This window comes from Centruroides vittatus, unplaced genomic scaffold (genome assembly GCF_030686945.1).
Source record: "Centruroides vittatus isolate TY-2023 unplaced genomic scaffold, ASM3068694v2 contig_347, whole genome shotgun sequence".
NCBI classification, from domain to species: Eukaryota; Metazoa; Arthropoda; class Arachnida; order Scorpiones; family Buthidae; genus Centruroides; species Centruroides vittatus.
In genome coordinates, this window is record NW_027122171.1 from 2,332,882 (window position 1) to 2,346,481 (window position 13,600).

General features: G+C 33.9%; 1 protein-coding gene across 5 annotated transcripts in view; it reads left to right on the plus strand.

Moving 5' to 3' along the window:
• Nucleotides 1-13,600, plus strand: part of LOC136974311 (AP-5 complex subunit beta-1-like) — an 81,052-nt gene that overhangs the window by 1,687 nt on the left and 65,765 nt on the right. For all 5 annotated transcript variants that reach the window (XM_067269157.1, XM_067269159.1, XM_067269158.1 and 2 more), the window contains exon 2: nucleotides 7,744-7,838. In XM_067269157.1, coding sequence (XP_067125258.1) covers nucleotides 7,744-7,838 — 95 coding nt within the window. The remainder of the gene's footprint in view (nucleotides 1-7,743; nucleotides 7,839-13,600) is intronic.

Consider the following 13,600-nt stretch of genomic DNA (forward strand, 5'->3'; position numbering starts at 1 on the left):
TTCTTAAAAGTGAAGTTTTCTCGTTTGGAGGATAGAATGCCTTTATATAAGGAAAAAGATTTTTTTACATCGACGAAGACTAAGGGGACATGTTTCAGTTTTTCTCACAATTCTAGTTCAGTGCAATTCAGAATATTTTTTAAATCGGGATGTTTTTGATAAACTAGATTTGAGTTTGTCCAGAGCAAAACCGTCCAGTACATCAAGCACCTGACTTACAACATTCCACTGATCCTGCATTTCAGTTCCACCTCTTTCCAGCTCGTCGATTTTATCCACCAATAACTTGTACGAATGCACGGAGTAGAGCTCTGCGGTCACTACCGGATCAGCAGCCAGTTTCTCGACAGTCGACGGCCGCAGAATCACCAGGAGGAAGTTCGTTGATAAACGCATTAATTTTCTCGAAGTTCTCGCAGTAGAATACCACACTGTTTATCCAAGACCCCCAACAGATGACCAGATATTAGAGTTCATTGAGTTTGTATTTTCAAGTTTGTACATTTTGAACAACATTGGTTGTACATAGCACCTAGTCAGTGGTGCAACAAGAATGTTCAGCACGTACAGTTTTGTGGAATCCGTTGTTTCTTCCAGTATAAACACCACAGGATTGTCTCCGACAACGTCCAGGTGCCCCTATAAATATATGCTCGAAATTCTTCCTTTTTTGTCTGTCTTCTCTATGCTTTTCTAAACTTGTGTGTCTCCTGATTTTCGTTTCTTGGTGTTTCACATCAACCGAAATCATACAATCACAAATGGAACAGCAAAGAACTTTTCCGTCTGTGCATATGCCTTCGTCTTTAAACTTATTTGCTAAAATGTTCAGTTTAGATGCGGACAATTTTGTCATTTTCTAATGTCGCTGACACCGAACAAAGGAAATTGGAACTGTTGTGCTCACAAGTCAGGGTAAGGTGACCTCAATACAGAATTTTCTAGATTGTTCTTTTCTTAGAAAAGAAAACAAGTGTTGCAGATTTTCAGTAAATCTGTTTGCATTCTTAAAACAACCCTAAGGCTTAGTTGTTTAGTCCAGAAAATTCTGCGTTTCTCCTTTTCTCTCAATGAAAGAAGAGAGTAAGCTAGCTATCATATCTTTTTTCCTCAGCATACATGGTCTGGTTTAACAAATTTGTTTTTTTCCCTTCAAGTGAATGAATAAAAAACACCAAAAAAAAAAAAGAGAGAGATAATTGTCAACATATTCTTTGAAAATGTAAAAAAGTGGAAAGCTGGGTGCAAAATATATAGTTTGGGGGCAGGTTTGCAATTTGGGTGCTAAACAGTTTGGCAGTGAGTGGGCCTGCTGCACTAAAACCAAGTTAGTTTGTCTTTTTACACTCTGCCCCTTTCAAAAATTGAGTGGGTGCAGCACCCAAAAATCTGGGCTTTAATAATGACATATATCTTCAACATTTAAAAAAAACTTTTTAATATTTATTCTGTAATAGCTGTATAAAATTTTGAATAAGTATACATATAATAATATCTATAGATTTTTAGCATTTTAAACATTAAAATATATTTTTTAATAAAATTAGTAATATTTTCAGTGTAAAACTTATTGGTATTTCATTACATATCCCTGATTGCCTTAAAAATTGGGCTATAAATTGGCTAATTAAATGATTGATATAAAGTAATTTGTTACTAGAGGTAGCCATTAGGCACCATCTCTTATCTATAGGTATAGGACAAAATAATACAAACACCCCTTTCGAAATGTGTTGTACTTAGACTGTCCAGTACGGCCCTGCCACGTGTTGCACAGTTTGCCATCCAGTGGTGATGAAAGGGAAGGTATCAGTCGAGCATTATGCAGTGTGACAGTTGCATGAGAAAATTCTGTTTCCAGCAAAGCACCATTATGTGCGACATGCAAAGAGGCATGATTATTGCAGCTCGCCTCGCTGGATCGTCTATGTCTAGAACAGCCAACCTTATGGGTGTTTCAAGGTCCACTGTCTCAAGGGTTATGACAGCCTGCACAAAAGTGGGAAAGGTGTCCTTTGCAAAGGAGAACAGTGGGCGAAAGTCGAAGGTGACCGACTGGGATAGACGAGTGTTGAAGAGGATAGTCACCCAAAAACATAAGACTACACTGCCGCAGATAACCTCCAAGATGAACACCCATCTTTAGAACCCTGTATCCACCAAAACAATTCAACGGGAGCTGCATGCTACGAGCATTCATGGCTGAGTAGCCATCCCAAAGCTGTTAGTGTTGCCGCAGAATTCTATGAAGCAGCGACAGTAGTGCCGGGACCACCGAAACTGAACACAACAGCAATGGGAACAGGTCATCTGGTCTGACAAATCATCATTTACATTATTTCAGACCACCGGACGTGTGTTCATCTGGCGAACACCAGCAGAGGCATTTCATGTTGGCTGGTTCCTATCGTGAAGCATGGAGGGGGCTCTGTGATGCTGTGGGGAGTGATATCGTGGCATGGCTTGGGGCCACTCGTGGTCCTGAGGGAGAAGGTCAGAGGCGAGCATTATCGCAGTATTCTCGCAGATCATTTACACCCTATGCTTCATACTCTGTTTCCTGTAGAACGTCCTATATTCCAAGATGACAACACCCCTGTGCACACGGCTTGCTGTATTCAAACATGGTTGGATGAGCATAATGATGAAGTGGAACATCTCACGCGGTGTCCTCAGTCCCCTGATCTCAACATCATTGAGCCTGTGTGGGGTTTTTTAGAGAACAAAGTCTGTGCTCGGTTTCCTTCTCCACACACACTACCTGAACTCAAGATCGCTTTGCAGGAAGAATGGCTGCAAATTCCCTTAAACTTTCTACATGATCTTTATTTCTCAATCCCTTGTTGGATACAAGCTGTAATTCAGGCCAATGGTGGCCCAACTCCCTACTAATAAATATTTTGCATTCTTTCACAGGTGTTCTTATTTTGTCCTATACCTGTAAGTTAATAATTATAATTTAAGTAAATATTAAATAAATTTAGAACCTTCTGGAATAAAAGAACTGACCTGGAATGGGGCTTGAACCTACAACCTCCGCTTGCCATGCGGTGCGCTTGTCAGTTACGCCACCCGGACCCCGAACGACTCTTCACTTCCAGAAGTATATTAATTTAGATATAACCTTACTTTGTTAAATATTTTTTTTTATTCTAGAGGGTTCTAAATTTATTTAATATTTACTTAAATTATAATTATTAGATAAGAGATGGCACCTAATGTCTACCTCTGGTAACAAATTACTTTATATCAATCATTTAATTAGCCTATTTATAGCCCAATTTTTAAGGCAATTGTTGGTATTTCATTATATACTCATCAGGCTTAGTGATGTTTATTTATATTTGGGATATGTTTATATATTTTGGAATGATTATTTTTTCAAAAAATAAAATAAAAATTAAATGTTGTGTTAGTAATAATTAATTCATTAATTTAAAAAAAAACTTTTATACATTAACCCTTACCCTGCCGGGTGCCACGCCCCCTTACTTTGTAAAACGGCCAAGGACAAAACAAGTGAATCAGGCAATATTATTTTAAAAATTCACCAAAAATTAAATTCTTATTTTATTCATATGAAAAAAATCACATATATATTCATCAATAAAGTTAGTTTTATCAAAAAATGTAATATCTAAATTTTATTAAAGAAATTTATGAGAAAAAAAATAATTTATATATCATAAATGACGTTCAAACTTGAAAATTCGTTACTTTTTGTTAAAATTAACATTCTCCAGTTACTTCATTTTTATTGGCACTGATCCATGTAAAATATTGTTTTGTACAATTCTGTATAACTTTTGTGTGTGTGTGTTTTTTTGTTTTTAAATTATCACGCATTAAACGTTTTTATTTCAAGCAAATTTTTCGATATAAACTAGTATACTTTATTATCATGAAATTTTGAAAGAATAAAAATATTTCTGATAAATATAAAATTATTATAAAACATTCATATAATATACGTTGATTTTTACATCAAAACATAAAAAAATTAGGAAAAAAGCAGGGAAAAAAATACATCTGTGACCTTGGCAGGACCAAATCTGTAAAAGAGTATTTTTTTATTGCATTTGTTGCAAGATACTGCATATAAGTATAATGTAAAACTCGATCACATACCTTACTAGTAATTGCAAAAATAAAAAATAAATAAAAAATAAAAAAGTAGAAAAAAATGAATCTACGATGTTGCAGGGACGAAATCTGTAAAAGAGAATTTTTTATTGCATTTGTTGACCGTTACTCCCGTTACTAACGGTCATTATTGCAAGATGATACTGCATATAAATATAATGTAAAATGCTTGATCAGAATTACATCACATACTTATCCTATCAGCAATGATGATTTGGGTAACATTCAGGATATAACCCCTTTAGACAACGAGTGCAGATAGTTCTTGATCTTTTTTTCAGTCCGTTGCTTGTGCGCACACAACACCTTGACTCCTTTTTTTCTGGTAGCTTCCTTAGTCCCCTTGGTCCTTGGGGATCTTCAAGAGACTTTTTAGTTGTTGTCCATTCCTCCTCCAAGCTCTCTATTATGGATATGTTGTAGGCGTACCTAGATTTTACTTTACCTGGGCCTCTAAAATTTGCTTTGTATAATATATACGAGTTCAATACCATCCTGCCTATGATATTGAACCCAACTTTTTTCCAGTACTTCACAGTCTTTCTCTCATCCAAGTACGCATATAACATCATGTCCGATGTATCGACCCCACCCATAAATTTATTATATTCTAATATTATTTGTGGCTTTGACTTAGCCACTCCACGCCTAACAATTTCTTCATCACACGCCCTCGCATGGCTGGATAGTAGCAAGACTGGATTTTTTTTGTGAAGATTTTTCTCGAGAGCCACAGGCTAACAATGGGCCAGATCTATAATACGATGTTTGGCCGACAGAAAACTTTGATTTCAGTGGGGCAGGTAAATATTTTCTGTTTCTACGAACAGTGCCAGTTATGTAGGTACCCAGTGAATATAAATATCAACGAGAGGTACCGACATAAAGAAATTGTCTACAAAAAGATGATAGCCTTTATTGAGGTACAACCCCGTCTCAAGCAGTTTTTTTACGACGCTGTACCCTAGACCAAATTTAGAATTGTTGTCCTTTTCCTGCTGAGTCCTGGCCCCTCTATAAGTGAAAAAACTCAAGCAGTACTGAGAGACTGAGTCACACAGCATCCAAAATTTTATGCCCCACTGATGATGATGTTTTTTTGGTAGGTACTGCATGAGAGAAGTTCTATTTTTAGTACCAACTAGGCTTTCATCCACACACATTTGCTGGTGTGGCGTGTAGTGATGTCGGAACACTCTGTTCGCGTGATCGACCAGAGGTTGAAATTTTGCACAAGGATCATATCCTTGTTCCCCTCGGCCGGATAACTTGGAGTTATCGACGAGATGGAAAAACCGCAACAAGTGATAAAAGCGGGTTCTTGAAAACATTTTCCCAAACCATGGAGTGGCTTGGGAGGAAGAAGTGGACCAGTAAGATTCTATGGTAGGCTTTTTTATTAATCCCATATTTAATATACAAGCTATAAACCCCTTTATTTCTACAACCGAAATTCTGGACCAGTTCTTTAGGGCGGGCGGTACATTATTCCCCATGCCATTTATGACTTGTTGCGCGTAACGATTTGATTCCGTTACGATTAGATTGAACAAAGTCATTGTGAAAAAAAGATCGAAATACGCAATCGGTGGTGAATCTGGCAATGGCATGTGCTTAGGGCCAGCTAGCTCTAGAAAAGAGAAAGGAAGTGAAGAAGTTTGCTCTGGAGATAGAACCTCCTGATAGTCCTCATCATCGTCATCAGTTGTTGATTGCGTAATTTGATTAGAGCAGCTTGGAGAGGTCAAATCATCATCATCAGAGTCATTATCAGACCCTTCGTACATACTTGACATCGGGACGAGTACGTCATAATTTTGTATATACGCGATAGTCATAAGCCTAATATTAATCCTTCAATTCTTTGTTCTTTATTTCTCTTATTTCTCGATCTTTCTATTTTCACTTTCCTTGTGGGTGGGGCAGTCTTTTTCCAAGAAGTAAGGGGAAGGACAAAGGAGTAAAAAGACCCTGAGGCACAAGAACGGGAGTAACGGTCATTCTTGGTTTGGAGCTGAGACGGAGCAGACGTGGAGAGAGAATCCGAACGGCTCGTTCAGCGGAACAGAGATACGACCAGAAAAGACGAAGAATAGTAGCCAGTGTCTAAATATAATTCCCCGACCCGAAGATTTCAAGGACGCATCATTATCCTGGGTACCCCTATACTTTCATATATTTCTCTATATCTATCTAACTCTTCCTTTTTCTCTATATAGTTTGTAAGTTAGTTTTAGTCTTAGTTTATAACATTTCGGGGTTAATATTCCATTGTAACTCGCTATCAGCGAGTCGCGCTTCGTTTGTGTGAACCACGTGTTTTTTTTTTGTTTTTCTTTGTCTACTCCTCCTTGCCTACGCACGTGTGAGGTCCCGAGTCGGAGTCGAGAACGAATCCTGTGTATCATCACACGAAAAGAAAAAGTGTTTTGTAGATAATTGTTTTTTTTCTATTACATTAGAATTAAAGTTTTGTTTTATTGTATTTTTTGTCCTTTCGTTGGCCATACACTCGCGTGATCTAACATACTGACATCAGGGTCAGAGTCAGACTCAGATATCATATCAGAGATATTTTCTATATAATCTAACAGGTCAGAGTCATCTAACTTTTGTATCTTCGATGTTGATGCCATTATAAAATCACATTGATGAAAATCAATAAATTTAATTAAAAAAATAAAACTATATGTAACGATATGTTACAATATAAAACTAAAACTATAATAAATAAAATTACGATAGATGAATCGAAAAACATGAGATAAAACAATTAGAATTAACTAATCGGAAATTTAATTCGATATAAGATCAAAATTTATATTAAAAATTATAAAAGATAAACTAATTTATTTTCTAAGATATATACAGTATATTTTATATAGAAAACTAGATAGAAAAATAAACAAAAGATTGAATAAAATGAACAAAGAAACAATATGAAACTTACCTGCAACACACACAACACAACTCGTTGAGCGAAAAAGCAAAAGTGAAATTTTAAAAATTCTAAACAAAGGTTATGTAGGTCAACAAAACACCACCTGGACAAAACTATGTGAAACAGACGATAAACAAGACGATGCCGTCAAGTGCTGACATCTGTTGTCGATAAATTTTATAAAAATCGATTGTTAATAGGGTAACGATTCATCGTTACCCTGGCCGTTTTGCTTAACAACTAGGGTAACGATAGATCGGTACCCTGGCCGGGAAAGGGTTAATATGATATAGCCAAATTAAAATCAGATGAATTTTATTTGACTAATTTAAATTAAATTATAAAACTTTGAAGTCAGGTTATTTGCTTCCCACAAATGTTAAGGTAATGCTTGAATGCTCAAATCCTGGCACCATCATTCTAACAAAATATAATAAAATCACTTCTTTAGGTAACCAAACTATTGATAAGAATCATAAGCTGAAGCTGGCCTAAGATACACCGAAAATGTTTCTAATTGAAAAATAGTTTGACTACCTAAAAAAAACATTTTATTTTATTTTCTTAAAGTGATGTTACAACTAATAAAATTTATGTCATAATGAAGATCTTTAATACTTTAATGTTATAAAAAAACTTTTTAAAATTAAATTTTGCAGGATGTTTGTACAGATGAGTTAGAGACCCAGTGTAAAATTCATATTTTACTTTTATTGCAAGACAATGCATCGATTCTGATACCTTCTACAGATAAGTGAGTAATGTATTTTTTAGTTTTTAAATTGTTGATATTGATTTCAAGTTTAGTATTGTTCAATTCAAAAATTTAAACATTTTTATTAACTTCCTTTTTGATTATTATAATAATAATACAGTAGACCCCCCTATAACACGGTAGATACATTCTGCGTTATACGAATCCATGTTATGCGAGTCACTTAAATACATGAGCCAATCACAGCCCAGACATATGCAGTTAGGGGCTTGAGCTGTTTGAAAGGTTTTCTTCCATAAAATTAATCGATTCTAGACTAATTTGACACATTTCCAAATCATGTATAATTTTTTGGGAATAATCCATATGAACTATGCTATAAACAAAAATTGTAGAATTACTTACTGAGTGTGCACCGTTTGACGACGCCATTGCTTAACCTTAGGTGAGTCGAACAGGTCTCACCGACCTGGCGCGACTTTTAGTGAAAATTTTTTAATATTAAAATATTTTTCAAAAATCTGAAAAAATTAATATTTTTCTATCTTTCTAACCCGATTAACATGCTGTTAAAATTTTCTGAATAGCAACGCTCATTTTTGAGAAAAAAAATATTTTGGGTCTGACAGACCCATTCGACTCACAATGGGGGTAAAAAAACACCAATTAATTTGTCGCCATTGCCGATAGCGAGTGTCGCAATAACTTTATCATGTTCAAGTTGTCGCGCAGTGTTTATTAAATCCTATGATATCGTTATTCATTTATATATTTATATTTTTGTTTTTTTGTTATAATATTGTTTTCAAAAGTCATGTATAATTAATTTTTAATTATTTTAATTATTATTTTGTTTTCATCATATAATTTTTATTTATCACTTTTATAATTAATTTATGATTATTTCTCGTATATTAGGCGATGCAAGTTGCCTTTTTTCACATTTACTAAGTAATCAGAGACTTGTGAAAACAGTCTAGCTATAAATTGCCGCGAAATATCCTGCCTTCTCGGCAATGATCTTGGAAATCAAATGTAAACAATCGCTATAAATTTGCTTGTCTTATTGTAGTCAATTTCTTACTAGACAATTCTGAGATGCTTACTCGTTCAAACGTAATAAAAAACTAGAAGTTATCTAATTACACCCTAAACATTATGGAATTAGATATAAATAAAATAATTACAACTACGTGACAATCATATCGCATAGATATCATTATTCTATAATCTAATAATCCAGATTAATCTGATAAAAACACTTTTAATTATAATCTGAATTTATTATTTATTCATTTTCCATCGCAGCACAACAATAGAAACCTAAAAAGTTATTCCGATCTACATGACAAGTACAGTAGAGAAACGAAAATCGGAATCAATTGGGGACTGGGGTTGTTCAGATTAGTGATTTGTTCTGATTACCGATTATGTATGAAAAAATACATTAACCTGTCTGATGTTCAAATTTTTCTTCGTCGCGTGTCGCTTCGTGTTGAATTTTTCTCCGTTGCGTGTCGCTTCGTGTTGAATTTTCGTCGATTTTAAGCCTAACGAAAATTTTTATAATAATAATCGAGGCTATTGTATCATTAAAAATTATTTCTTTATTTTGTACAAACAAAATAAATATATTGAAGAATATAAAAACATGAAAATTATACTTTAGAAGTAAATCTAGTATCAAAACGTTTGATTCAGCACAACACAGTCCGACTGAAAATTGTTCCAATTACCGGCGATTCCGATTAATGAGTCTCTACTGTAATTATAAATGAAATCGCTGCATTTGATAGCGTAGCGACTGTTTTGTCATGCGATACACAACGCATGACAAAAAACTCAAAAATAAATTATGATAATACAAATTGTGAAAATTATAAAATTTTTGATGATTGCATTTTGATAACATTCAGGTATTGATATTTTTTTAGTTTTATTATGGGAAAATTTTATATTATGAAGAAAACGAATTACAGAATTGTGAACATGTCATAAATTGCCGAATTTTTGATGGTCCTCTCATTATTTTTTTGATTGATTTGTTTTGTGCAGAGAAAACATTTATATCTAAACTATCAGCAAAGAATTTTGTTGGATTGAAGAATATTTTGACCGATGTCAATTTTTGTATTAGGCGATCGAGTTAAGCTTAACACATGACTATATCACATTAAAAATTAAAAATAAAATTCATGTGTAAAAATCTAACAAAAATATCCATTAAATCTTAAAGAGGACTTTTTAATGAGTAAAACGGAATAAAAACTTTGACAATTAGTCAATTTGAATCCCAGAAAAAAGCATTTTTTAATAGAGCCATAAAACAATTAACGTTTATTGACTCTCGAGGTAGAAGATAACGCGAGGTCTATTAAAAAATCTTTTGGCAGTAGCACTAAATTTCTACTAACTTCACATGAATAAGTCATTTTTCTTGCCCATTTGCAAACAAACCTGATGACAATCGGTGAAACGTGAGATAACTTACAGCGAGTTGAAATTTGATATGTTTATTATTTTGTGTTTTTTTCATCAAATTGCATACAAATAAATATAAAAATGGCAATTTTGTCAATACAGAAGTAATTTATACTACTAGATAGAAAAGAAAGTGTAGAATTTAACAGAAAAATTGTAGTTTTTTTACACGATAACAAAATTTAATAATTTCATAATAAAAAGGGGGTCGCAGAGACCCATGCGACCTAAGTAAGAGAACGATTCCTAGCAACTGACGCAGGGTTAAGCTTGTTTTCGTCGTGGAGCAGCTCATCAAACGGCGGACGCATGTTTCCTGGTCAGCGAATTTTTCACAGAAAAATAATTTAACTTTGGAGACATCATTAATAAAAATATAATTTTTATGGGTGTTGAATAATAAATGTTTTTTAGTAGTTCCAGTGCTTGTTTAAACTCAACGGTTTGTACAATATCTACTATTGGTCCAGATTCGATCAATCCTGTCGCGACACAAGTTGGCGATGACATTTTACCGTGTTATATGAGTCTCTTTTAGCATGTTATATGAACTTGTGTTATAGGGGGATCTACTGATATGATATTTCTCTCGTGGTCATCACCAAGTTGTGGTGGAAGAGCCTAGTAATTTTACTGATCCATAGAGCAATGCCGGCTGGAGCACAAGCTGCTGGTAGGGATGCCCATGCCAGTAAGGTCTATGGCAGTGATGGCGAACCATTTTGAGAAGTGGGTCAAATTTTGTTCATTATTTTTTTTAGTACTAGCTCATGGGTCACTAAGTCAGTGGTGTCACTTGGAAAGGGGGAGAGGATGGTTAAAAACTACTAATTTTTGGTTTTCACTTTTAAAATCTTCTAAAAAGTTTACATTTCCTTTTTGTTTTACAACTTTTACTTTTGCAAATGAAGAGCAAAAAATAAAGGTCAACATAAAAAAATTGATATCAATGGGGTGATACCGTGAATTACCGCACCAGGTGACACCATGCCCAGTCAGCAGTTGCCCCTACACTGACTATTTGAATGAACAAAGAATAAAGAAAATCCCATATATATTATGAAATATTTATTAATACAGGGATGCACAACCTTTTGCAAAGAAGGGTTGGGTTAGGATTAAGTTTACTTTCCAGGGGGCCGGATTATTTTACAACCCTCTTTGTTGACACAAGGAGCCTAATTACTTTAGCCGCTGACAGTGTTGATAATCACGGGAAGTTTATGACTTGATGCGGTTTGAAATAATTATTAAATCCACAACTTTTTAGTGCAGTTGGCTTCCTTTAAGTCTTATGACTATTCCAGCTATTAATTTTCTTGGTCCAATGTAATAATTAAAAATGTTTTCTATTGTTAGTCTATGGAGAGACTTTGTTGTAAATAATTGGTTGTTATAGCTTTTGTACATTCCTTTTTGAACTCTTATTGGTATTTTCTAGTTTGAATGATATTAGGTTGACGAATAAGCATCTTTTCAGAAAAGATCAATTCAAATTTGACTATACCAATCAGAATCTAGAATGTAAACAAATGCTAAAAATTTCATGGTTTTCAGTGCTATTTTCACTTATTTTTATGTTATTTGACATTATTTAGATGAATAAGCAAGTTTTCTGAAGCATAAAATTGAAAAATTTTCTGCCAAAATAGAAACTTCCTGATAACATCAGAAATGACGTTCTAACATCATTTTATTCTATTTGATTTTTCTAAAAATCGTTATAATACTATGCATTAGACTTAAAATATTCGATATCTAAACCAGAAAGTGTGTTAGCTAGAAATAGAACTTCAACCCCCCCATTTCTCACCTCAGGGAAAGACATAAAACAGTTGAGTGCTAATGACTTTGTGAAAGGGAAGAAGTTCTATTCGCGTTTTTCATGAACTATAGAGGGTGCTGAATTTTTACAAAATGGCTACTTTATCTGGGTCGCTTGTAACTAGTAAATGTAAAATTAATCATATATTACTGCCCAATATAATGATATATGCTGCTTGTAGCTGTTTATTGAGAAATTTTATAGTAGCAGAACAATTATTGCTAGCGGGATACGTCATTATGTGGTATCGAAGTAAGTGAGCGAGATCATTTTATGCATATTTGTGTCCTTTGTGTTAAAAACATCAGCTTTGACATTGTCCTATCAGGGTTAGATTTACAAGTAAAAAGCTATGTAAATTGTTGCTTAGGCTTCGACTTTCAAGGAGCCTCAAACATTTGTACAGAAAAAAAACAAAAAATTAAGGTCGAATTTTGTAATAAACATTTTTTTACAAACCAACAAAACATACTATACAAAATAAAAAGTAAAGTATTTCGTTAATTTTTTTCTAAGAATTAGCGTAAGGTCTTTTTTTTTAAAAAAAATGATAAAACCAGTTTTAAAAAAGATTTTTAAAGGAATGGGTATAAAAATTCAGTTATAAAACAGAAGACTAGTGAAACCTCACATCTTTTTCTTCCAATAACCGTATTGAATCAGAGAGATAGTCTGATTTAATTTTTTTCTTTTTATAATTGACTTCTAAAATTGTGAAGGGTTGGTAAGGGGACTTACATTCAGCTTAGGGCTTCGAAATGCTTAAATCTGACCCTGTGTCCCACACAAAATAACTGGCATTTTAACTTTAAGAAAATATCTTTTAAAATTGACAGCATAACTTGTTCGTGTAAAGTTGGACAATCGGGAAACTGCCGATTCTTAAGTCTAATTCACTCTTTCACAATTCGGAGAAGCTCATAAATATAACCGACCAATTTCCGAATAATCATTGTTTTTCGTGTGAGAATAGATGAAAACTTATATTAGGCTCCCGTAAGTCTTTGAAATTGCAATTTGGAATGCAACAGAAAGCTTTGCTTTTTCTATTGTTATTCATATTTACTGCTGATAATACACAAGAATTAATCAAACGACCCAGATAGAATAGTTTTCTTTTTAAACACCGGAGGGCGAGCATCCGGTGAAAAATGCGAATAGTTAGAAACTTTGAAAGAAGAGATTTGGCCTGTACCGTAAGTGGACCGCATAAACATTGAAAGGGCTTATTCATATGTGCCCCCAGGCCGCAGGTTGTGCATCCCTGATTAATAGGTATAGTTACAGGTATGTGTATGTATAATAAAGTATATTTAATGAGAAATCTGTTGTTTATTTTCAGATAGTTTCTTAATATTCGGTTCATATTCTGTATTCATTAGTTTAATGCATTTCACAGTCAATTCATTTCCAAGTTTATTTCTATTGATAGATTTTACAAAATTCATTGAAGTAAACAATTTTTTACATGAATATGTGGACCCAAACATTGTTA